The sequence below is a fragment of the Manis javanica genome, chromosome 14 (assembly GCF_040802235.1).
Source record: "Manis javanica isolate MJ-LG chromosome 14, MJ_LKY, whole genome shotgun sequence".
Lineage (NCBI taxonomy): Eukaryota > Metazoa > Chordata > Mammalia > Pholidota > Manidae > Manis > Manis javanica.
The window spans coordinates 56,235,626-56,259,851 of record NC_133169.1 but is presented as its reverse complement, the minus strand read 5'-3'; the positions used below and the strand labels follow the sequence as shown (position 1 = coordinate 56,259,851).

General features: G+C 40.0%; 1 protein-coding gene across 2 annotated transcripts in view; it reads left to right on the top strand.

Moving 5' to 3' along the window:
* The first annotated feature begins 2,121 nt into the window (after positions 1-2,121).
* SLC12A2 (solute carrier family 12 member 2) overlaps positions 2,122-24,226 on the top strand; it is a 100,168-nt gene continuing 78,063 nt past the window's right edge. Inside the window, exon 1 of one of the 2 annotated variants that reach the window (XM_037016169.2) lies at positions 2,122-3,018. In XM_037016169.2, the coding sequence (XP_036872064.2) occupies positions 2,287-3,018 (732 nt within the window). In that variant the 5' untranslated portion in view covers positions 2,122-2,286. The remainder of the gene's footprint in view (positions 3,019-24,226) is intronic. The other variant, XM_017663698.3, reaches the window with a different exon arrangement.

The window sequence follows — 24,226 nt, the reverse complement described above, 5'->3', positions numbered from 1 at the left end:
ACAATGTGAAGACAATGAGAAAAGTTGCTGTCTGCAAGCCAGGAAGACAGCCTTTTCCAGAACCTGCCCAGGCTAGCACCTTGATCTTAGATTTTCCAGCCTCTAGAACTGTATGACTAAATTTCTGTAGTTGAAATTTTTATGGCACCCCAAGCTGACTAATATACCATCCCACTCAGAGTAAAAGCCAAAGTCCTTCCAGTAGCCAAAGAAGTCCTGCGCGTTCTGGTCTGTCATGTCCCCAACCCCTTACACTCTCTGAACTGACCACCTTTGGTATCAGTTAAACAGCTTAAGCCACATCGTCCTACATGCAATTCCACAAATATGTCAGACATGCTTCATCTTTGGACCTTTGCTTTTGTTCTGCTTGGAACACTTTTATCCCCCAAATCCACATCATTTACTTCCTCACATAAATGTCACTATCTCAGTGGGGCCATCCTATGGAAAATTCTGCCACCTGCTTCTCACACACGCTATCACATTCCTCTTTACTTAGCACTCACTACTATGATGCCACATTCTTTTATCTATTTATTTATTTGCCATTTCCCTCACTAGACTATGAGTTACAAAAGAGAAGGGTTTGTCTGTCTTGCTCATCGCTATATTCCCAGAACACAGAGCACCTCATAGTAGGTGCATAACCATTTGTTCAGTTCAATGAATGTTGAGTTCCAACAGCCACAGAATTAGTTGTGCAAACTCTGTAACTTTTTGATGTCTCTAGGGTTCAGCAAACGGCAACGTTCATCCCCATCAATAAATACTTTAAATACATAAATAGAAATAAATAAATAACAAGTGATTGAAGAAGCCGTTGTTAATCTGTTTTTAGGTAGGGCCGTGGGTGGAATTTAGGTTAAAAATGGATTCTGTTGCTTAAGAAGCAAAGAAATTACATTCCCTTACATTTTACAGAAAATAGGGCTGCTGAGGGATACCTTTCTGTTGTAATTAAAAGAGGAATTCTTCACGACCTAAACCATGCCGAAAACTTTCCAGTTAGTTTCAGTTAGCTGCTCTCACTGTTCACTTCTGAGGAGAGCTTCCTATTTTTTGAAATGCCTTGTTCAACATCGCCTTGAAACACTAAGTTATCACAACTAAGCTCCTTTCTCACCTTGAAACATCACCGCTTTTAAAATAAAGGTGTAATCGAAGTGTGGACACACCCACTGCATCACGGCTGGCATTAGTTTCTGGTTATGCAAATGTAACGCGGCCAGACGGGTGAGCCTAGCGCCCCAACGGCGGCGCGGAGGAAATCCTGCCTCCCCTTAGGCTCAGGCCTGGAGTAAGTGCGGGAAGTCGCGGCGGACCGCTGCGACCTAGCCGTGGGGAGCACCCCGCCCGCACCTCCGGAAGCACCTGCGGGCCCGACGGGAAATCCCCGGGCATCGTCTCCACCCAACGGGGAAGGCCGGCGGCTCCGGCACTGCCTCGGGTACCACGCGCCTGAGGGGAAGCGGCTCCGTAGCCCTGCAGCATCTCGCGAGATTTCGCCCGCTCAGCCCAAGTACTGCGAGTTCGGAACCTTAAAAAAAAGGGCGAGCGGGCAAGAGCTGCCGAAGCCAACCCGTGGTGGCAGCTGCCGAGGCGGTATCAGCAATAGTCTCCAGTCCAGGCAGTGTCCGCGGGCCCCTTCGCCGGCGGGCTGAGCTCCATCCGCAGTCTGACCCGCGTAGGCCGGGCCGCGGCCCGCTGACGCGCAGCGACAGGGGCGGGCAGAGAGGGAGGCGGTCGGGGGGCCCTCTCCTCTCCGCCGCAGAGCGGGGCGGAGGAAGGAGGTGGAGGGTGGGAGGAGGACGACGGAAGGGGAGGCTGCGGCGCGGAGGTCTTCCCGGCGGCACGCAGCCGCGCCTGCTCCCGAGCCCGCCGCGGACCCGCCGCACGTGAACCTCGCGCGGGCCGCTCTCCCGTGCGGCCCCACCGGAGCCCAGCGGCGCAGGGGCACGGAGGCAGCGTCTGCCGCGCGCTACTGCGGACCGCGGGTGGGCGGGCGGAGGGGCGGGGAGCCGCGGGTCCCGCCTCCCGCGTGCTGCAGCGACAGCTTCCACCGCGGCGGCCCCGCCGAGGCTTTAAACAGCGGGCCCGCCCCGCGGCCGCCTCACTCGCGCGCTAAGTCGGCGACGGTCGCTGTTCGCGCTGGTCCGGGCTAGCATCGGCGAGCGGGCCGCGGGGAGGGCGACTCCACTACTTGGCGTCGCGGCCGCGGGCGCGGAGGGCGCGCAGTTCGCAGCGTCCGCCAGGCTCTGCGGGTCCGCCCGCGGTCGGGCGGAGATGGAGCCGAGGCCCACGGCGCCCTCCTCCGGCGCCTCCAGGCTGGTGGGGGTCGGGGAGACGCCGCCAGCCGCCGGGATGGACCTGCCCGGCACGGCCGTGCCTTTGGTGCCGGAGGATGCTGCGGCCGGGAGCCGTGGCGGCGGCGGGGTCCGCGGTGAGGGCGCCGCAGCGGCCGGGGACGTGCTGGGAAGACCCCTGGGGCCCACCCCGAGCCAGAGCCGCTTCCAGGTGGACCTGGTTTCCGAGAACGCCGGGCGGGCTGCTGCTGCTGCTGCTGCGGCGGCGGCGGCGGCTGGTGCAGCGGCGGGGGTCAGGGAGACCCCCGCGGAAGGGAAAACCAGCGACGACAGCGGGCCGGCTAAGGGCAGCGAGGAAGCCAAGGGCCGCTTTCGCGTAAACTTCGTGGACCCGGCTGCCTCTTCGTCTGCAGAGGAGAACCTGTCGGATGCGGCGGGGGTCGGAGGCGACGGGCCCAACGTGAGCTTCCAGAACGGCGGAGACACAGTACTGAGCGAGGGCAGCAGCCTGCACTCAGGCGGCGGCGGCGGCAGCGGGCACCACCAGCATTACTATTATGACACCCACACCAACACTTACTACCTGCGCACCTTCGGCCACAACACCATGGACGCCGTGCCCAGGATCGATCACTACCGGCACACAGCTGCGCAGCTGGGCGAGAAGCTGCTCCGGCCCAGCCTGGCGGAGCTGCACGATGAGCTCGAAAAGGTGAGCTCTTCCGGCCCCTTCCCCGCAGCTCTCGCGCCAGCCCTCCCTCCTTCCCCAGCCACTGATCCGCGCTAACCGCGGGATGTGGTCGCTGGCTTTCCGCGGGCGAGGTTGCGGGAATGCTCGTACACGACTCGCTGACATCTGTGGGTTCAGCTGTCAAGCGTGGAATTGCAGAGGGACGTAACTTAATTTCTTAAAAAGTTTGCAGTGGGTTAGGATAGTTAATAGGTAATACAGGAGAGGCTTCATTGAACGGCCTTCCCCATCCAGTTCTATACCTCGTGTACGCTTGCTTTCTCACCCAACGCTTCACAGTTAGCCATCCCTCAGAATGACAGTTGTTTCTTGTGGGCCACGGAAGAAGACGTGCAGGATATGTAGGTGAGGATGTCTCTGTCTCTGTCTCTATCTCTGTCTCTGTCTCTCACTCCCCCTCTCCCTCTCAGAGAGAGAGAGAGAGTGGAAAGCACCGACCGTCTGTGTCCTTATGCACATCCATTAAGGGCGCCCAGGAGAGGAAACGTGTGTGAAGGGAAAATCTTAACTGTGTGTTTGTGGTCTATGAATTATTAAAACTCAATTCTTACAGTCTTGAATATGTGAAGGATCATAAAAATCTCACTTCTTGGAATGTGCTGTTCCCAATAATGGCACAAGTCCATTTTTTATAATGTAAACCTTTTGGGAGAGGACTGTATAAAAGAGAGGTTGAGGGGCTCGGTGCAGTCTTAAAAAAAGAGAGAAACAGGAGAATTGTTTTTTTCTATGGAGGATGTCCAGAAAGACCTGGGTTCTTGAGTAAGTAGTTACACTGTGAACAGAAACCATCCCTATAAAGTCTATTGATTTCTGTAATTACAAGGTTTGTGGCCACATTCAACTTTTATTTCTTTAGGTTCAAAATTGTTACTTTGAGGTAACATTGATGCTTTTGAGATTTGATTAACAAACTTTTTTATGAGTTAGGATTCCTTGAAGTCTGCCTTTACAAGTGTATAATGACTACATTGATGGAATTTTGTGAATGTGAAGAGTTGGTACCATATTGGTTGAAATGTACATAGTGTGGAAAGATTTGAATACAGAAAGTATGTGATTTCTTTTGGGCATGATTATTTGATCTCATACAGTCATTTCGGTCAAGACTGTACTTGTCCCAGTGTTTACAATAATTAGAGGTCCCAACCCTTACAGCCTATTGATTCTTTAAAAGCTTGGCATCATTTAGTTTTGGAAAATACCATCCCTATTATTCCATTGTGGTATTTTGTCATATCACAAGAAAAACAATTTTTAAAGCACTTCTTTACTTACACTCCTGAAGTTTCTGTCATCTATTTTTTCCGTTCAAAACTCAAAATTTTTGTAGATAGGTAACTAGTAACTTTCCTTTCCTTAGAGCATTTTTGTTGAAAATATGTAGATACGTTTCAGATTGATTCATACAAAGCTGTGTAGTTGAGCAGTAAAGCAGTCTGTATTTGCCCATAAGTTTTAGAAAAGGTTTTTTAATTGAGGGTTATTATATACCTTGAACTTGTAAGCCTCTTAGGAAAGTTTTTTTTTTTTTTTATGTGAATAACAATACACTTTACTCCAAAACTTCAAGTTTTTGTTTTGGCAATTTTAGTCCACTTACAGTGTCTAAAAAAAGAACACCTGTATTGTTAGGTGTATAGGAGTTGAAGAAGTCACTCAAGTCTCAGCTTCCTCAGCTTTCAGGGTTATTTTAAAGATTAGGAAAAAAAATGCATGTAAAGACCCATGTCAGTGCCTGGAAAATAATGGTTAGTGTCATTATTACTTCAATCTCCAATTGGCTCTTGGAGAAAACAGAGTTAAACTCTAGGATTTCAATTTTAGATTCACTTAATTCTTACATTATTAGATGAATGTAGTGTATACAGTGTTATGTTCAGGGTTTCAGTTATGTGGCATCTAGTATAATGAATTTTTTGTAGTTTCTTCTTTTTTTTTTTTTACCTTCTGTCACTTGGGTACTTTATGGCCAATAAAAGATTTATTAGGTTAACTTGGTATAGAACCTCATATTGCAGGTAATCGTGTTTAGAATTTAGCAAATGGTAGACAAACCTGTCATGGTCAGGAGTACAGATCTGGCCGTAGAGATCTACCACTGTTGAGGGAGGGCAGGAGGAGGTGATGGCATAGGTTGGCCAGATCCCCAAAAGTTTTTCCTTACCCTGTCCAGACTGACTTCTACCTCCTGAGAACCTTTTCTAATACTTCTAGCCCTCCGTGGATCATAGTATTTGGAATTCTGTTACTTTTAATTCTAGCACATGATCGATTGCCCTGTGGTCTGCTAGAAACTCTAGAGGAGCCAAAAAAAAAAAAAAGACAGCCACCCCAGAAATTTGTTAGAGGAAAAGACTGTATTGTCTTCCTTCTACTTGAATTCTTTCAGTTGCCCAGCACTGTAACTTTTTAAGTATTTTGCCTGAAAATCCAACTGAAGGGGAATAGTTAAATCCATGGTGCATCTCGCTGTATTATGCAGCCATTGTAAGGTCAGCACTCACGAGTTTCCCATTTATCAAATATTTATTGGAGAGAGGAGTTTCTTAGGTCTTGGCCACATGGCTCTGGCACTGCAGGATAATGCAGTGATCGGCGAAGCAGATGTGACTCTGCCTAGACATGTGCTAAGCAAATAGTTGCATGAATAACATAACTACAACCTTTGGCTCACCTCCTGCCCCAGTGCTGTGAAAGAAAAGTGTAGGATGCTAGTTAGGATATAATAGTACCTAATTTTTATTGGGGTTAGGGAGGCCTTTTTTTGGAGAATTGAACCTAAAATCTGAATAATTGATAGGGCAAAACAGTGTTCCAGGCCAGAGGAACAGCGTATGTAGAGGTAGTGAGCTGAGAGAGAGGTGTATGCAACAAACTACATGGAGGTCAGAATCAGACTTTGTTATAAATGTAGTGGGAAGTTCCCAATTTGTGTAACACAGCAACATGACGTCTTTGGTTTTACCATCTCTTGACTGCTGGGTGTAGAGTGGACTGCAGTGGCAAGAAATGGAAGCAGGGAGATCCAAGCTACTATTGCGGCCTGGGTTATGGAGAATAACGGCCCCTGGCAGAATATATTGGATGTCAGTGGACGGGATGTGGGAGTGAAAGAGAAGTTCATTCCCAGGGTTCAGACTTGAGTGACTGAATAGATGGTGGTACTGTTGTTGCCTGAGATGGGAAAGACCGGAGAAGGAATAGATTTGTGGGGGGAAAGCAAAAATTCTGTTTGAGTAGCTTGTAAGACATCTTAGTCCAGGAGTCATTGTTGAAGGAGAGAGAGGGGCAGAGTATGTTTTGTATGTATATAAAATGCATATTGCATATATAATACATATACATTATAAACATATCACATACATGTAATATGTAATGTATAGACATAAAATATGCAAAAATATATGGAAGTGTATAGTATCTAAAATTGTGGATGACATTACTTAGGGAGACTGGGTAGATAAGAGAACAGAAATAGAGTCTGGGATTGGGTCTACAAAATGTTACAGGAACTGTTATAGATTCAGGAGCCATGAGCTAAGGAAACTGAGAAGGGTCTTCTAGGCTGGTGAGAAACAGCCAGGCGAGCAGTGTCAGGGAAGCAGAGAGAATTTTAAAGAATGCAGAAACTCTTCCAAACTGATGGCCAGAATTGATTTGTTTCATTAAGTTTCTCAAAAAATAAAACTGAAGTAATTATTTCCTGTCCACAAGGAAAAAGTAGAACGTAGAGGGTAAACAAATGAGTATTTGATGGACAACTTGATTCTGAAAGGTGTAAAAGTACAGTGGTGGGTCGCCCATAGGATCTCCTGTTGGATTTAAAGCATCATTAAAGCAGTTTTAAAGGCAGCGTTACTGTGGCATAGCTGCCCTTAGCCTAGGCTCGGGAGTCCTGCTGGCGGTATGCCATCTCATTTTATATGGCCACTCTTACAGCCTTTCTCGTTAATAATAATAAATAAAAAGGGAAGGCAAAGAGGGCAGTTATACCAACTATCTTTTATGTTGCACTGAGCTTGTTCGTGTTTTTCATCTAATTCCCAAGAAATAGGTCTTAGACACATTTTACTCATGATAAAATGGGCTCATAGGAGCTGAAGAAAGTGCTTAATGTCACTGTCATAGAAACTGGTACAGCTGGAATTCCCACCCAGGATTGTCTAACGGGAATGCCAGGACATAGTAGCCAGTCTTCCTTACCTCCTCTTATCTGTCCACCTGACCTGCTGAGATGGCAGGGGTGTTGAGGGGGACATGTTGGGGATTGCCAGCATCATTCCCCCACCCTGACATCCTGAACATGGGATGATTATGAATAGAAATGAGGAGGAATTCTGGTGATGATGTGATTATTGATTAGTACGACTGTCTCTCTCACTAGGAATTGGGCTTGTGTCACAATCATCTCCATACAGAGACTAAGTACTCAATAGATTTGTTCATTGAACATGTCAGGATGGGCAGTTCCTCCTTCTTACAATGATTTTAAGTAAAACTCTTAAACAAGTATGTTACTTGTATAGTATTTAACTTGTGCAGCCGCTTCTCTGAATGGGCTGTATTGATTCTTGGACAAGAAATTCCGCTTACTCTAGTAATCACTTCAGCACATAGCTTGCTTGAGTCCTTGACAGTCACCTGCAGGAACAAGCATGGGTCTTATCCCTGGGGTAGGGAGTAGCATAGTCCTGAGTCTGAGTAAAGGTGGGACCATGATAAAAAATCCTTGCGTGTGGCAAAGTTAAACTTGGACTATTTCACAATTTTGGTGGGGGATCCACTCTGCTAACCCCATGACAGCTGAGCTGGTTACCCATAATACTGTATGATATCCCCAACTATGCAACTGACTGTCTGGGTAGAGGGAAAGATATATTTGGGGATTTAAAATGTGGCAAAAAATCTGTACCCTGGTATCATAATTGATATCTTCTTTATATTTGTGTTAACCATTTTCACATTCCCAATCCTTTGGAACTGGAATTTAAAGGACCAAAATAGTGTTTCTTGGTTTTTACGTGTTTAGCATTTTTTTCCCTGTAATTTTTAATTTCATGTTCATATTTTTGTTTGGAAAGTCTCTAGTAATAATCAAATTGGTTCCATGCTGAAGTGAAATGAATAGGAAGTGACTTACTCAACACATCCCTCTTGAGCACCACCAGCAGCACAGTTCTAAGGGCTGGGGATACGGCAGCTGAGCTAGTGCTAGTTACATCGTTTAGATTAACTGCTGTTAAGAAATTAAAGGTGGATGTATGGTGATGTCTGGGGTGGTACTCTTTGAAGGCCTCTCTGGTATGTGAGCAGATGCTAAAAGGGAGTGACGGAGCACCCCTTGCAAATACCTGGGGAAAGACCACTCCAAGCAGAGGAACTCTAAACGCCAAGACCCTGAGATGGGAGTGCACTTGGCAAGATTGAGAAACAAGGAGGCCAACAAGGCTGGAGGACCTAGAGAGGGAGTGATGGAAGAGGTCAGAGCAGTAGCGAGGAACAAACGGCATAGAACCTTGTAGATTCGATAAAGACTCAGCATTTTACATGAGTGGTGTGACCTGCCTTGCATTTAAAACAGCACCCTGATTGCTGTGTGTAGAATATACTGTAAAAGGTGTAAGGGCAGAAGCTGGGAGACCAATTAGAAACCCATTGCAGTGTTTCAGTTAGGAGGACGATTTTTACTAAGGTAGTAGTGTTCACTACAGCGAGGGGTGTTGACATGCTGGAGATGCTGAAAGGTAGAGCTGTTGGGGTCTGCTGATGGTTTGGTTGAGGGGTGTATGGAAAAACTGATGCCAAAGTTTTCCCCCTGTTTAGAATAGAGCTGATATTTTTGGAGGTGGGGAAAGACTGAGAAGAGCAAGTTTGGTAGGTGGACTGAAGGGTTGGGTTTCATTGTACAAATTAGTTCTACTGTGGAGCAAACATTTATGAAATCGCAGCTAGTGGTTTGTGACATAATAGAACTTATGAAAGCAGGTTTTAATTTGTAGCATAAAAATGTGCTTATATGCTCTACATTTCAGGTAGAACTATGAAAACCAGTAGTTGTTCAAATAGGGTACCAAAGGGTAGGGAGCCAATGGGTTGATTTCACAAAATGAAAGAATAAGGGATGGAAAAGGAAAACTACTTAAAATACTGGGGTTAAAATACATCAGTGGTTTTCCATTTAAAGTATGAAATCTATCTTCTGCCAATGGCCTTCTTATTCCTCCATTTTTCACTAGAATTTGTATCAGTGCTGTCTTAAAGCTATTATGAAAAACTTGGAGCTGATGCAGAACTTGAGGATTTCTAATTAGAAAAGGGGGAAATCTGAAAAAGCAAAAATAACTTAGTGGAATGTTGTCTCTGCAGAAGCTAATTGTGGCTGATGATCCGTAGTGCCCTTGAGCTCAGAAATTTCTGTGTTTTAGTACCTTCTTTATGCTGTTCTTGAGCACTAACAAATTAGGTAGTCATCTAGGTTAAGATTTCTGCAAATCTGTGGGATGGTTCTTTGTTGGGTTGATGTAAATTAGTTCATTCAGTTACCTAGCTTCTAACAGTTCAGTGTGGGAGTCATTCTGGAGCTTTTTTGCAGGTAGGTGGCTTGTTAGGGCAGGCTTGATGACCTCAGTGGAGGAGACTTAGAGGACCCCTGAGGACTGACTCTCCCCCATCATTTCACCTAAACAGTTGTTTTTAAAGTCACCAGGGACTTCCATTCTTATCACTAAGTACAGGAAACTCCACCCCCCCACCCCCCCACCGGCAGCTTTCAACCTTCAGCAGCATTTGATGTTGTTTTGAGGTCTTCTTGTCCCTCTCGGCTTCCATAACACTTCTCTCTCCTTTTTCTCTTCTCCATCTCTGGCTGTTTTAGACCAGTGTCTTTTGCAGTGCCCTTCATCTGTGCACTGGCTCTCCGCAAGGCTCGATTCTGGCTTCTCTCCTCCCTCTGTCTCCCGTCTCTACCTACACTAGATCCTCTGTAGGCTGATGCCTCCCAACATTTCGTCTTCTACCCATACCCCTGTTCTGAGTTCGGGGCATCCACTGTCTACTGGATATTTTTGCTTCATGTCTCAGAGACACACCAGACTCAGAGACATGTTTTTATACCTCCCTTTCCAAAAAAAGTAGCCCACCCAGGTCTTTTCCAATGTGTCCTGTTAATCTCTGTGAGTAGTACCACTATTCATCAAATTATGCAAGTGAGGTACATAGAAACGCCCTTCCTTTCATTCCCCCAATCCAGTTCACTGAGTTCTATCACCTTTATTTCCTATACATTCTTTTCAACTTCACTGTTGCCATCCTAGACCAGATTGTAGCATGTCCCTCTGCAATAACCTTCTAACTTGGGTCACCACATTCACTATGCCCCCTCATCACTGCTGTGTCCAGAATGATCGTTTTAAAAGAAAACTGATATGTCATTGCCTGGCTTAAAATTAGCCCTGTATTGCTTGGTTCTGACCTGCTGCTGCTTCAGTGTTTTAGTAACTTGGTGGTATGGTACTTCCTCTGGCCATAGGGCCTTTGCCCATGATACTATCAGTAAATGCTTCCTCTTTTCTCCCCTATACACTCACTGTTATCTTTTTGGTTTTAAAATTTCGCTTCAATCCTTATTTAGAGAGGAAGTCTTTATCCTCCAGCTAGGACAAATCCCATTTCTCTTAGAGCCGTTGCTTCAGGTACTGATAGTCTATTTATTAACGTGGTTATATGAGTCAACTCAAATTGACTTCAATTCCATGAGATGTAGACTTAATGTGGCTGTTTATCATTATGTCCCTAGTACCTTCCCCTTTATATAGGCCTGCAGGCCCTCAGTCAATAATACATGCTGAAAAATAGAACTAATTCTTTTATAAATTAATGTAGTATGAAAGAATCTTACTCTTTTACATACCATATATTTGTTTCCTGGAATCTCTAAAGGACTTTTGACAGGCAAATTGCCCTAATTTGCACATTTGGAGTTTAAGATGCAAAAGAGCTAAGTAACCTGTTCAAAACCAGGACTTGTGACTGGCAGAGCCATGGTTGAAAGTTGGAGCAAACATTCTGACTCCCAGTTAGAGTTAATTCCAGTAACCTACAGTTAAGTACTATGTAAGTTCTTGTTATTTTGGTGATATTTTTTTCTTTTTTAGATACTTGTGACAGTTGCTTTTTAGTTCATTGAAGATTATGTAGAAAAGATTTGGATTCCTCAGTTTTACTGTGTGGATGTTTCTTTTCCTAGTAGAAAAATCTTCCAAAAATTAAGTATAAAAAAGTTTCTTAAAAGTGGACTCTTATTGTTTTATTTTTTTCATTTCCTCTGTCTTTCCCTCTCTGTAGCTCCAGAAACTGTGACCTAAATTTGTCAATGTTTTGGGGTTGCACTTTTCAATACTTTAACCACTAGTCACATTGTGGATGTCAAGCCAAGTTTAAATTAAGGTTAAAAGTTCAGTTCTTCAATTACGCAAGCCACATTTTAAGTGCTCAAGACCCGCGCGTGGCTAGTGGCTGTCATACTGGACAGTTGCGACAGAGCATTGCCATTATCGCAGAAATCTCTTAGTGCTGTCAAGGGAAGTGTATTTAAAGAAAACTTTTTTCCTCCACTCATTACTTCTTCCCTTCCTTCCTTCCCTTTTTCTTCTACATTAAATAGTCAACATTAGTTTAAAATTATTAAACATTTTCTTCTAATTTTGCATGGGATCTTTCCTTGAATAAAGGTGTCTAGAACATCTTTGACCCTCATGAAATGTTTGTTGAAACAGTGGAATCTGTGTCTTTATCTGAGAATGGAGATCTGGGTCTTTATTCAGAAAAGCTGTGACAGATTTCTTAATACTGTGTAAAAGTTTGTTTCCAAAGCACTCTTAGCTTTCATATCTGTATTTGGTTTTCAGATCTGCCTTTGGACAAGGTAGATTTTCCAAAGTCTTGGAGTAGCAGTCTCATTCTGCCAGGTTGTAGTCTGCCTACAGCCACTTAACTAATACTTGGTGAGATTGGATCTTTTTGAAACTAGATTGCCTTCTCACTTTCCTTTTCTTCTGGACAAATGATTCCTAAAGAATCTCTTGGAGAAAAATTACAGAATCCTTTCTCCCAAAGAATATATATATATAGGTCTTTTTAAAAAGGCTTTCCTGGTGATTCCCAGAGAGCCAGGTCAAGAACTAGTGTCCTAGAACATTTGAGAATCTTAAACACTGTGATTATCCCTATGACAGTAGCACATAGTTATTTTCTTTGATGTGCTAATTCTCATCTTTGAAATAACCTTTTGTAGGCAAGTGCTAAGTATCAAAGATCTGGCTTTAACCCTTCAATAACTGGATAGTAACTTGCATTCAGTTACCAATTTCTGAACATCTACCATGTTGTAGGAGCTCTCTGTAATCTGCGCTCAATAACCTTCCAAAGTAGTTAGTTGGCAGTTAAGACAACTCAGGCTGATAGCAAATTGCCCAAGTCTCATAGCCAATAAGTGGTAGATGCTGAGTTTAAACCTAGGCATGTAAATGAAAACTCACATATGAGGTATCAGGACAAACATATATGTTGCTTATTAAGTGGTCTGTAAAAATCCTATAGGGAAGTTAGACATACAAGTACTAATTGATAAATTTAAATCCTAATGAGTTCATGTGGAATAGGTGAACCTAAATAACTGCTTCTCTTTTATAGAACCTAATGGTTTCAGACATAAACACTCAGGCTTTACTATTGCAGAAATTAAAGTTCATGATAAATCTTACTACTGGCTTACCTATGGATTTCTAGAAATAATTGGTTTAGTGTGTAGGTTTGGAGAAAGTACTATACTGTTTCACCTATTTCAGTCCCAGTTATTTGGCAGATTTACTGACCAGAAACAAAGCTAATCCACATTATGGAAAGCAATATGGAGGCTTTTCAAAAAAACTAAAAATAGGAATACCATATGAGCCAGTAATTCCACATCTGGGAATTTACCCAAAGAAAACAAAATCACCAATTTGAAAAGAAATATGCACCGTCCCCCTTTTATTGCAACATTATTTACAGTGTCCAAGGTATGGAAGCAACCTAAGTTTCCATCAATAGATGAATAGATAAATGGATAAAGATGTGGTGCATATATACTATAAAATATTACTCAGCCAGAAAAAAGAATGAAATCTTGCCATTTGCAGCTAAATGGATGTACCTTGTTTATATTATGCTAAGTGAAATAAGACAGAGAAGACATGCCATATTATTTCACTTATATGTGGGATCTAAAAAACAAAAACAAAACAAATGAACAAACACAACAGAAATAGACTGAAAAGTACAGAGAATTGACTGATGGTTGCCATAAGGGAGAGGAGTTGGGGGATGGGTGAAATCCGTGAAGAGGATAAATAGGTACAAACCTCAAATTATAAAATAAGTTAGTCACAGAGATGGAAGTGCAGCATAAGGAATATAACCAATAATATTGTAATGTCTTTGTATCTTGACATATATCTACATGGTGAGAATTTAGTAATGTACGTAATTACCAAATCACATACATCTGAAACCAACATAATACTGTATATCAACTATATTTCAATTTACAAAAAAGATACAGCATTTGAGCAAAATAACAACAATAGCAATAAAAAGGCTTTCACATAGAAGGGATTTACCCCCATCTGCACTTGGGAACTGTAATGTTACACTTTATATATAGTTTTTATAAGTATATCTATCTGGTTTCCAGATCCAGGGCAGGTTAAAAGGGAAAATGAACACTGGGAGACGTGGGTCCAGAGATTCCAGCATGTTGTAGAGACAGAAGATAAGAAAATCATGAAAAGCAGAAGCAAAGTTCTCAGAGAAGAGCAGTCTTGAATAGCCCTTTAGAGTGGGCACAGAGAAGCAAGACCTGAGCTTGGTCACCACAGCATCTCCATTTAGCACAGTGCTGTTGCAAAATAACAAGTGTTTTAAATCTTAATATAAAGGAAAGTCAGTGAAGTACACACTTTTGGAAAATTTCAGTCTCAAGTCAACCTAGAGTATCAAATTTTAAAGGACTGAGAATTAATCCTTTTAAAAACAAACACTATTAAAATGTACTCCAAGGGCTTTATTGTACTTTGTTTACATAAAATGTTTATTATTACTTCATAATGAGAAAATATAGAAGCTTTGGAAAATAAAGTACGTTAAAAACCTCTAATCCATTTTTGCATTTTTATGTATATTTTTAACTACAATTTTATATCCTACTTTTCCACATATCACTGAATAACCAATCATTAGTAAATAAGTAATCAAAGTTTCCTATATCACCCACAGAATCTTCTATTTAAGGGAATGCTTGTATGATACTCTCATACCATATGGTACATGGTGCATGTACATAACTTGCATTTTCTCTTGTAGACTATTTAGAGCATTTACATGTATTGTAATTTGGTTGTAATTAGGCCTGGTATTATACTATTGGTTTTCTGTTTTCTTACCTGTTTTTTTTGTTCCTCTTTATTACTTGTTCCAATACTCTTTTTCTGCCATATTTTGTGCTTAATCAGATTGACTAGTTTTTTAAAAATCTCTTTGTATTATTATTTCAGTAGTTGCACTACTTAGAATATCGAATTTCTTCAGCTAAAATATAGGAACCTTAAAATAGTACCTTACCATAGTGCTCTGATTGTCATATATATTACAAACCCATAAAACAGTATTGTAGTTTTTCCTTTCAACAGTCGTACAGCTTTTTAAAAAGAAAAGAAAAATAGACATACAATATTTTAGACTCACATTTACTTCCATTCTTTTTCATTTCTTCTTATAGATCTGTGTTGCCATCTGGATACTGTTTCCCATCCTTAAGTACTTACTGTAAGGGAGGTCAACTGGCAACCAAGTTTTTTTGGTTTTTATTTATCTGAAGATCCTTTTATTTCACTTCACTTTTGGAGAATAGTTTTGCTTGATGCAGACTTCTTGGTTGACAGGGTTTTCTTCTTTCAGCCCTTTTAATGTACAGTTTCAATGTCTTCTGGCCACCATTGTTTCTTTTTTTCTTTTTTTTACCATTGTTTCTGATAAGACAGCCATTAATAACATCACTGCTTATCTGTATATATGATATGTTGTTTTTCTCTGGTTGTTTTCAAGATTTTTTCTTCACCTGTGGCTTTCAGCAATTTGTATATGAGGGTGTTTCACTGCTGCCTCCTGCCATTTCCATTCTGTTGATTCCATCCAGTGAATTTTTCATTTTGATTGTGATTTTTTATGGTTTCCAGTTACTTTCTTTTTTAGCCTGGCTTTTTGGGGTAGGGTACTATATGATTTAGTGGTCAGCTGAGATTTCGGGCTTATCCTCGATTTGATTCCTTATTTTTTCCTAGAGATACCCACTTAATTTCCATTTCCGCTTTGGGCTCTTTTTTCTAGTATCTCAAACTAGTAAGGCTTCCTGCCATTTAAATTACATACAGTTGGGGAATACTCATGCTTAAAAAAAGGCATCAAACTCAGGGTTTTCACCCAGTGGAGCTGTGTCCATCAAGAGTATTTCCTTCTCTGTTTTTTGTTTTTTTCCATCTGCTCTAGGTTCTTTTCCATGTATATATAGTTCAGCTGTTAGGGATTTAAATCGTGGCATTTCCAATACTGTGACCTTCAGAAAAAGGAATTGCCACCTTTGATCCTCAGTTTCCTTCCGTAGGAAATGGGAAAGATGATCATTTATAGTGGGAAATACCATATTTTCATGTGAGAAATGCATGAGATACCAAGTGCATGCCATATACTAAATGTAGTTTTTGTTATCACATGGTTTGTTCTTCATGTATATTTCTCTTGTAATATTTTACACTTTATGTGATATTTCTAGTCAAATATATCTTTGACAACTTGGCTAAAACTAAAATAATTTAACCACATGTAAGTCTTAGTTATTTATTGAGACTAGAAGATAAAAGTTTTCTGGTAATTTGAATTAAAATTATTCAAGCTATTTCTTGACACTCGCAAGTTGTGTGAGATTTAAAATGATGCAAAAATCATGGTGTTTTTTAATACGTAGTGTTAGTCAATCTTGAATGCTTAGTAAAGAACATGATGGGGTAGGTAGAGGATTGAATTCTTTGACTGCTGTCATCAGTTCTGACTTGGTTCATTGTAAAGTCACATGGTCACACCATCCACTTTTATCTGTGGCACTTGAGTTTTGAGCTTTGCATTAATGCCACTGGATATTAATGGACCATTGTTAACCAGAGCAGATTGGATTCCTGTAAAACAATACTTTGTTTTGAGAGAGCAGTCTGTATGGGGAGCATTACATTGAATACACCAATCACCGACAGCACGGATAGGAAACGTTGGTAGCTTTGGGGTGATACAATTGGCTAGTACTTAATGAAAAAATTGTTAGAATAAACCCAGCCACTTTGGCATCTAAATTTGCATATTTATGCATCTATTTTCAGTTACTAATTTGGCTGTGTTTCATGATACTAATTTAACACTTTAGCATGTCTTAGTTTTAAGCAGATATTATTAAACTATCTGAGAAGTCTTTACCTTTAAAGTATCTTTATTAATATTATAGTTCAGAATTTTATTTTTAGGACTTAAATAGCATTTTTTGGTGAACTTTTAACATATTTGAAGTGTAATTTGGGGTTTATTTAAATCAATAATAATTGCTTGTAAACAAAGAATAAATTCTTGTATATTAATAGTGCCCCAAAATAAGGATCCCTACTCCTCTGGCTGTCATTAACAGTGGCTTATTTAATGTATTTAAATAAAACTGGGCCCAGCAGCTTTGCCTCTTTTCTCAGACCGTGCAGTCTAGCATTAACCCTAGCTGCTGTAAAGTGCTTCTGTTGCCACTAAAGAAAATATCGAAGGGATGCACTAGTAGCACCAAAGAAGTTGCAACACAGTTCTAGTAGTGGGATCATTGGTCATAAAAGCCACATTCTTTGTACTACCCTTTGGCTTGTATAGGTGATTAATTTTTACCACTGTGTGGAATGGTGATGCCATTAACTGTACGTTAAAGGTCTGTGTTTTTGTTTTATTCTTCCAGAGGTAATCTTAAAATCTGCTAATAGCAAATTTTAAGAAATGATATAGTTGACTCTAGATTAATGATGTTTTATAGTATTTATTTTTGTGTATTTGTTTAAATCCAGTGATTTAAACTCATGATATGAGCAGTTGCAGTAATAGATCATTTATTTGTTGTTTATAATAGCCAGAATCAACAGTTACTTTGTTATCATGCATTTAACACATTTCCTTATTTAGTCTTTTAAAAGGTCTTTTTTTTAATTGTGGAAATAACAGAGAAAAACATAAAACAAATGTAAACAATCAAACAAACACCTATATTATCACCACCCAGATCAAGAATAAAATATTGCCGGCACCCTAGAAGTCCTCTGCACACCCATTTCTTATTCCCCCACCAAAAGTAGCCACCGTCCTGACTTAATTAATGGTGATCGTTTCCTTGGGTCTTAGTCTTGATTTTTTTCTTTCAAATGGCTTTTGTCATTTTTATATGTTCCTGAAGACTACTGCTCTAGGTTGCCTGCTTTAAAGTTTTATATAAGTGGAGTCATATAGTGTATTTTTACCCATCATCTTTTGCTCATTGTCATGTTTGTGTGTATTTATAATTCATTCATTTTTATTGCTATTTATTTTCCATTGTATAAAATGCTACAAGTTATTCTGTAGTTATGGATGTTTGGATTGTTGCCAATTTTTTTTCAGTTTTTAATAGTGCTGATATGAACAGTTTTATACAGGTGTCTTGCTTCCTACAAGTATTGTATGTCTGTAGGGATATACCATAGAGCAGAATTGTTGGGCTAAAGGTTACTCATATTTTCACCTTGAGAAGATAATGCCCAGACTTTTCTCCAAAGTTGTTTACCAATTTATATTCCCACCAGCAATGTGTGAGAGTTTTTGTTTTATATACAGTCATCCATATTTTCTCACTTCATCTCCTAAAACAGTATGGAGGAGGTAACATTATATGCATTTTACATATGTGGAAACTGAGAGCCAGAGGGGTCAAGTAACTTGACAGAGTTCACATATGAGTAGCAGAGCTGGAATGTGAACCCAGATCTGACTCAGGAGCAGACACTTTAAATTTCAGTTCTATTTTAGGACATTATTTGGACAACAGAGATTACCCATTAAGACTCAGTATTCATTCACTGTGTCTTTAATAAAAATGACAGGAAAGGTCTGTGCTTTTGGAGACCTTCCATTTTAAATCATATTAAAGGAGTGCAGGTGGTTGCATAGATTACAAAAACTGAGTAAATGAAAAAGGTGATTATAGAGTGTGATATGTGCTGTGGAGGAAATAAAAGGGGCACCGATGAGCAGAAACTACTGACTGGTCTGGGAAGGAGAAGGCTCCATGTAATTTAAGCTAAGACTTAAAGGAGGAGGAGGAGCTGGTCATCTTCAAAATGCCCTGCAGAGGCAGAGGCAGCAGCAAGCAAAATGTCTGTCAGGAGAAAATACTTTAAAATCAGTATTTCAGCAACAGAGAAGTGTACATCAGATATTTAGTTAGAACTCTTAGTAATTTTCTAACTTACGGAATAGAAGTTTGGAGGTATCATAAAAGATATATAAAAAACTTCCAGGAAAAAATTAATAGAAATAGGAAAATGGTCTTTGGAAAAATACAGAAACCTCACTTCTAAGACGGACTAATATTTACCTTTTCTTTAACCATGTCAGATCTTTCTATGTGTGGTAACAAAATATTGAAGACAAGTATCAAGAATTCTGTGTGACTAGTTTTATTTTTCAAATCTTCCTGAAAGGGCCTGAATGTGTAGGTGGACACACGGGTCAATAGGTTGCAGTGGTGAAGCATATAAAGAAGGAAAGAACCGTGTATGACCTGCCACATTGGAGTGAAGGGTTTGCTAGCTGGAGTAGCTAATGTGGGTTTTTACTGGAAAAAGAGTATCCTAGATAACATAGAAACTGAATGATTGGCCTATTTTACTTACCCTCTCTACCACAATAGCCTACAAATAAACTTCCAAAATTAAATAACACACGTAACTCTTTCTAGTACACAATTTTATATTTAAACATCTGCCTCCCCAGATGGATTGTGTCTGGGTACTAGCAATTCTTTCTCCTCTGTAGATGGTCCATTGCAGCTCTCTGTAACAATCCTGCAGGAGCAGTTTCATAGATACTGTTGACCCTGGGGGACTTTCTACAAGGCACAAAGAGATTTAAAAAAAATCCCTTTTGGTGCTGCCCAGCACAGCACTTCTGCTGTTGTTTTTATGAGGATGGTGTCAGAAGCCTTAGCTTCTGTAGATTGAGAAGCAGAGGAAGGGAGGGGAAGATGAAGCAATGTGTAGAGTGAAAATAGCTGGGAATTTGGAAATTTTAGCAAGACAATTTTCTATGTTGGGTTATTTAGCTGTCTTTGTACCCTAGCCCAAAATAGAGACCTAAAATGATTCACCTTGGCTCACTGTAGTATGTGGAATCAGAAGATTCTCTTCCCTGCCAGGTTAATAGCTCCATGATTTTGAGTAAGCTAAGTTCTCAAGACTTTCCTCATTTGTTAAGTGGAGAGAATAATACCTACTTCTTAAAAATGTGCCAGTTTAGGAAATTGGATACTTAGGGAGGGATCTGCCACACAGTAGGATTTCAGCACATTGTGGCTGTTATTAAAGTAAGCCAGACAGATGCTGAAGGTCTCCCATACTAAGAGTTCTCAGTTTATCCCATAGGTAATGAGTAACCAGACCTATAATATGTGCAAGTATATTTTATAAAAAATTCTTACTTCTTGAAGGCAAGAAAACTACTTCATTGTATTTTGCAGTGTTTCTGAGCACCATGATTCTGTTATGTAGCACAATAAACTTGAATTGATTGGGTTGGATTCTATGCCAGTGTTCACTTCACCCCTAGATATCCAAATCAAGTACTTCTTAACCTAGACACTAATTTTTATTCAGATTTGAACTCTTTAAAAATAGTGGGGGAAAAAATCATGCCTTTCAATGTATTTTCCAAGTGATTGTGTAGTTATGGGAAATACGGAATTGCTCAGAAACACATGGAAATAAAGCGTATTTAACTACTCAGGCAGCTTGTTATGCCACTAAATAAGCTTTCCCATCTTGTTTTTCATTTAGTGAAGCATTAATTTGGGATATAATTTAAAACTTAACTGCTAGAGGGGATTATTGTTTCAGTATTATTTACGTGTGATCTCCCTTAAGGCTGGACTTGTGACTCTTTTGGTGGTTGTTAAATACCAGAAGTTTTTTTAGTATTTACATGATGTGGTCTGCCTGAATAATTTGAAATTAGATAGCCTAAACAAGGATAAGCATTTTTGTATATTTTTATATCTCTATATTCTCTATCAAACTTAATACCCTTACATAGCACCTTCTTCGGAATAAGCAATTATTAAACATATTAACATATTTAAAGTATTGTTAAATACTTTATGGCTACATATCCCCATCCCCACCCCCACCCCCAATTTCTATCTTGTTCATGTTATTTTTCTGCCACTTTAGATTATTTCCTAACGTTGATTTATTGTTTTAAAAAGTACATCAATTGTGGCTGGGATCCAGATTTTATCTCATAGATCAAAATGGGAGAAAGCAGTGTAATTCCCTAGTCTTTGTTTGATAACTAAGTGTTGAAGAGACTCTTAATATGTAATTGCTGGGTTGGAGAGGCTGAGAGAGTGGTATTTCAAGAAATGTTTTGGGAGAGAGCGTAGTCAGCAGTGTTATATGCTGTTTTAAAAATCCAGTGAGACGGAGACTGAAAAATGTACATTAAGTTTGGCAGGCAGAGTCTTTGGATATGTTAAAACTGTCCCAGTGTCGTAGTGGGGAAGGCCAGGTTGGTGTGCGTTGATCAATGTGCTGTAGTATTTCCGCAAGCTTGGTTGGGCATTTGTGGGGTGGGGAGCTGAGGGGATGAGGCAGTTGCACTAAAAAGTTAACCATGGTTAAAAAAGAAAGAACGATCAGGTTGAGGTAGAACTTTCAGTATACAAGGGAGAGAGGAGATGATGGGAACTACAACTTCTCTGTTACTCTACAAAGAAATACGTAGACACCAGCGTTCCCTTTTACTCTTGTATTTTCTGTATTCTCAGAGAAGTGCTCAGCTCCTCATGTTTCTCGTAAGTTTCTCTTTTCATTCTTTTCCCATAGCTTCACCCACTAGCTGTTGATCCCCCGCCCCTCTCCTAAGCTCCAATCATGAATTTTTTAACTGCCAGAGAGAACTCTTTAACAAATTGTCTCATCACTCCTCAAAGTCAACATGTTCAAGTAAACTAGTAATTTCCTTTTCACGCTGATATAATTTATTAGCATCTCTATTTCTTTCATTAAAAAATCCTTCCAGTTACTGAGGGTCTATTTGTGTCTTCCATTGTTTCCTCTGTCTCTTTCTCTCTTCCCCACTCCATTGTTACCCCCCCACCCCCACCAATCCCTGCTCCCTAGACTCAGAATCACTGCGCTGCTCTTTGAAAATTTATTTCACCAAATGAATTCATTTGGTATGCTTCATTTGATATGGTGTTATCCATCCATAAAATCATGTATTATTTTTGATGTTTCTACTTTGCTTTCCTATTATTTCAGGAAAACAACACAAATATAAACTCAGTTTCATTATATTTAAATCTACTGATTGAACTATAAATAATAAAAAATATTTTATTTTAATTTTTGAATTGTATTTTAGAGATTAAAAACAAGCACTTTTAAAAATAGAGCTTCAGAACTTAATGAAGAGATAAACTTTCATTTTATGTGGATCCATGTTTATTTTAAAATACTACTTCATACACTAGAAAATCTTTGTTTTTTGAATATAGTTGTTCATAGTACAGTGGAAACTAGCATAATTACTGCTAAATCTGAAACTTTGAGGTGGTATTCTGATGAACACTCATAGTAAAAATTTTAAGATGCTGGCATGCTTTTGCATTGTTGAAAAAACACCTACATCAATACTGTTGGAAAATACAGCATATTAAGTATACACATCTTTAATTTTCTTTTAATAGATAAGGGGAGATGTCTTTTTGTGTATATTAGAGACTTTAATACTTTAAATTCTCCTTTCATAGATTACCTGCAGAGCACTAAATATCCTAGAGTGAAAACTAAGGAATTTCTGTCTACTTTAAAGTTAATTGAATTAACAGGTAAACATTTTTGTTTTGGCTTTATTTGAACAGCTGAGCTTGTCAATCCCCATGAGGAATCTTTTTTTTTTTTTAATTTGGGATCATCATTGATGCTCAGCCATCTAGAGCACATCCAACAGTGGAAATGAAGCCGAAGTGTGTTGCTATTGTGATTGAACTACAGAGACTCCTGGTCACATTTTTTTAACCCTATTGATACATAACAAGTTTGATAGTTACTGGTTCCAAGTTATACCAGAGTCTAAGGGAGGAAGAGGCATAACAGTAGTCAGACACAGACAGACTGCAATGACAAGTGACAGTCTACAGTCTGATACGAAAGAAGAGATGAGAAAAATAACCAGAAGTAGTCATTTCAAAACGTATTTCATGACACAGCAATTCTACTCCTAGGTATATACCCAAGATAAAACATATCCACACAAAAACTTTTACACAAATATTCACAGCAGCCTTAGTCGTAATAGCCAAAACATGGAATCAGCCCCAATATGCATCAACTAATGAATGGATAAAGAAAATGTAGTATAACCATATAATAGAATATTATTTGGCAGTAAAAGAGTGAAATACTGATACATACTGTAACATGGATGAAGCTTGAAACGTTATGGTAGGTAAAAGAAGCCAGACACAAGGCCCCATATTTTATTATTTCATTATTCCATTTATGTGAAATGTCAGAGTAGGAAATGCATAGAGACAGAAAACATGATTGCCAGGAGCTAGAGGACAGGGGAAATGGGAGGGACTGCTAATGTGCACAGAACTGCTTTTTAGGGATGATGAAAATGTTTTAAACTTGATTGTGATAATTATACAACTTTGTGAATATATTAAAAATCTTTGACCTGTGCACTTTAAATGGTTGAATTATGTGGCATGTGAATTATATCTCTAAAGCTGTTATAACATAGTAGATTGGGCAATTAATTTTTTTTAAGTGGTTCATTTTTAAGTTCTTAGTGTTCTAGGACTTTTCCATGTATTTTACATAGTTGAAATTATAGCTGTCTGAATGCAAACACAGGATTAGTTGAAAGTTTGATTATTTTTCTCATCATTAAAAAACCTAAGTAAAATAATTTTTTAAAAATACTGAAATTTTTGCATCTAACTTATAGTAATGCTTCTTCTAGTGCTTTAAAGTCTAAGAATTAGTGGTGGTTGTATAAAATATGGAATCTAAGGACTGATTAGGTTGATAGCACTTTGAAAAAGCATATAGCAGTAATGCAGTAAATTGAATTAAATGAGTGTACTGGATAACAGATACTGGTCAAGGAAAAAAGGGAAGTTTGGATTATGACATAGATTTTTTTCTGTTACATGGAACTTGCTACAGCTCATGTCTGTGAAACATTTTAAGAATTCACTAGAAGGTATGAACCACCTAAGAATGGCCAATTTTCAGGTTAAATGATAATTTGGTTGGCTCTCATGTATTTAAAGAATTAGGGTGGAAACACAGCAGGATTCTGTTCCCTGCTGTTGAGCTATGGGGTCAAGGAAGAACTATGGGGATAGTTTCTAGGTCTAGACTATTTTCTGTCTCCCAACACTTCCCTCCACCCTTCATGACCTGTGTAAGGCACTGTCACTGGTTTGGAAATTCGTCCTGTGCCTTGGGTGTGTTGGGACTGAACAAGAGCTGAGAACCAGGGAAACAGAGAGAGAAGGTACAGAACAAAAAACTAAGCACAGTAGGATCAGATGTGAAACTGTAAAAACCTGAGAAGACAATGCTAGTTGTGAAAATGCGTGGTATCAACCAGTTCATGTCTGAATCTGAGAAGGACTGCGAGGGAGGAAGTGAAGAGCACTGAGTGGCAGGCTGGATGGATGCAGATGAGGAGTGAGTAAAGGGAGGAGATGTGAGCGGATCTCGGGGACCATGGGAATCCTGCCGTCCTGGGG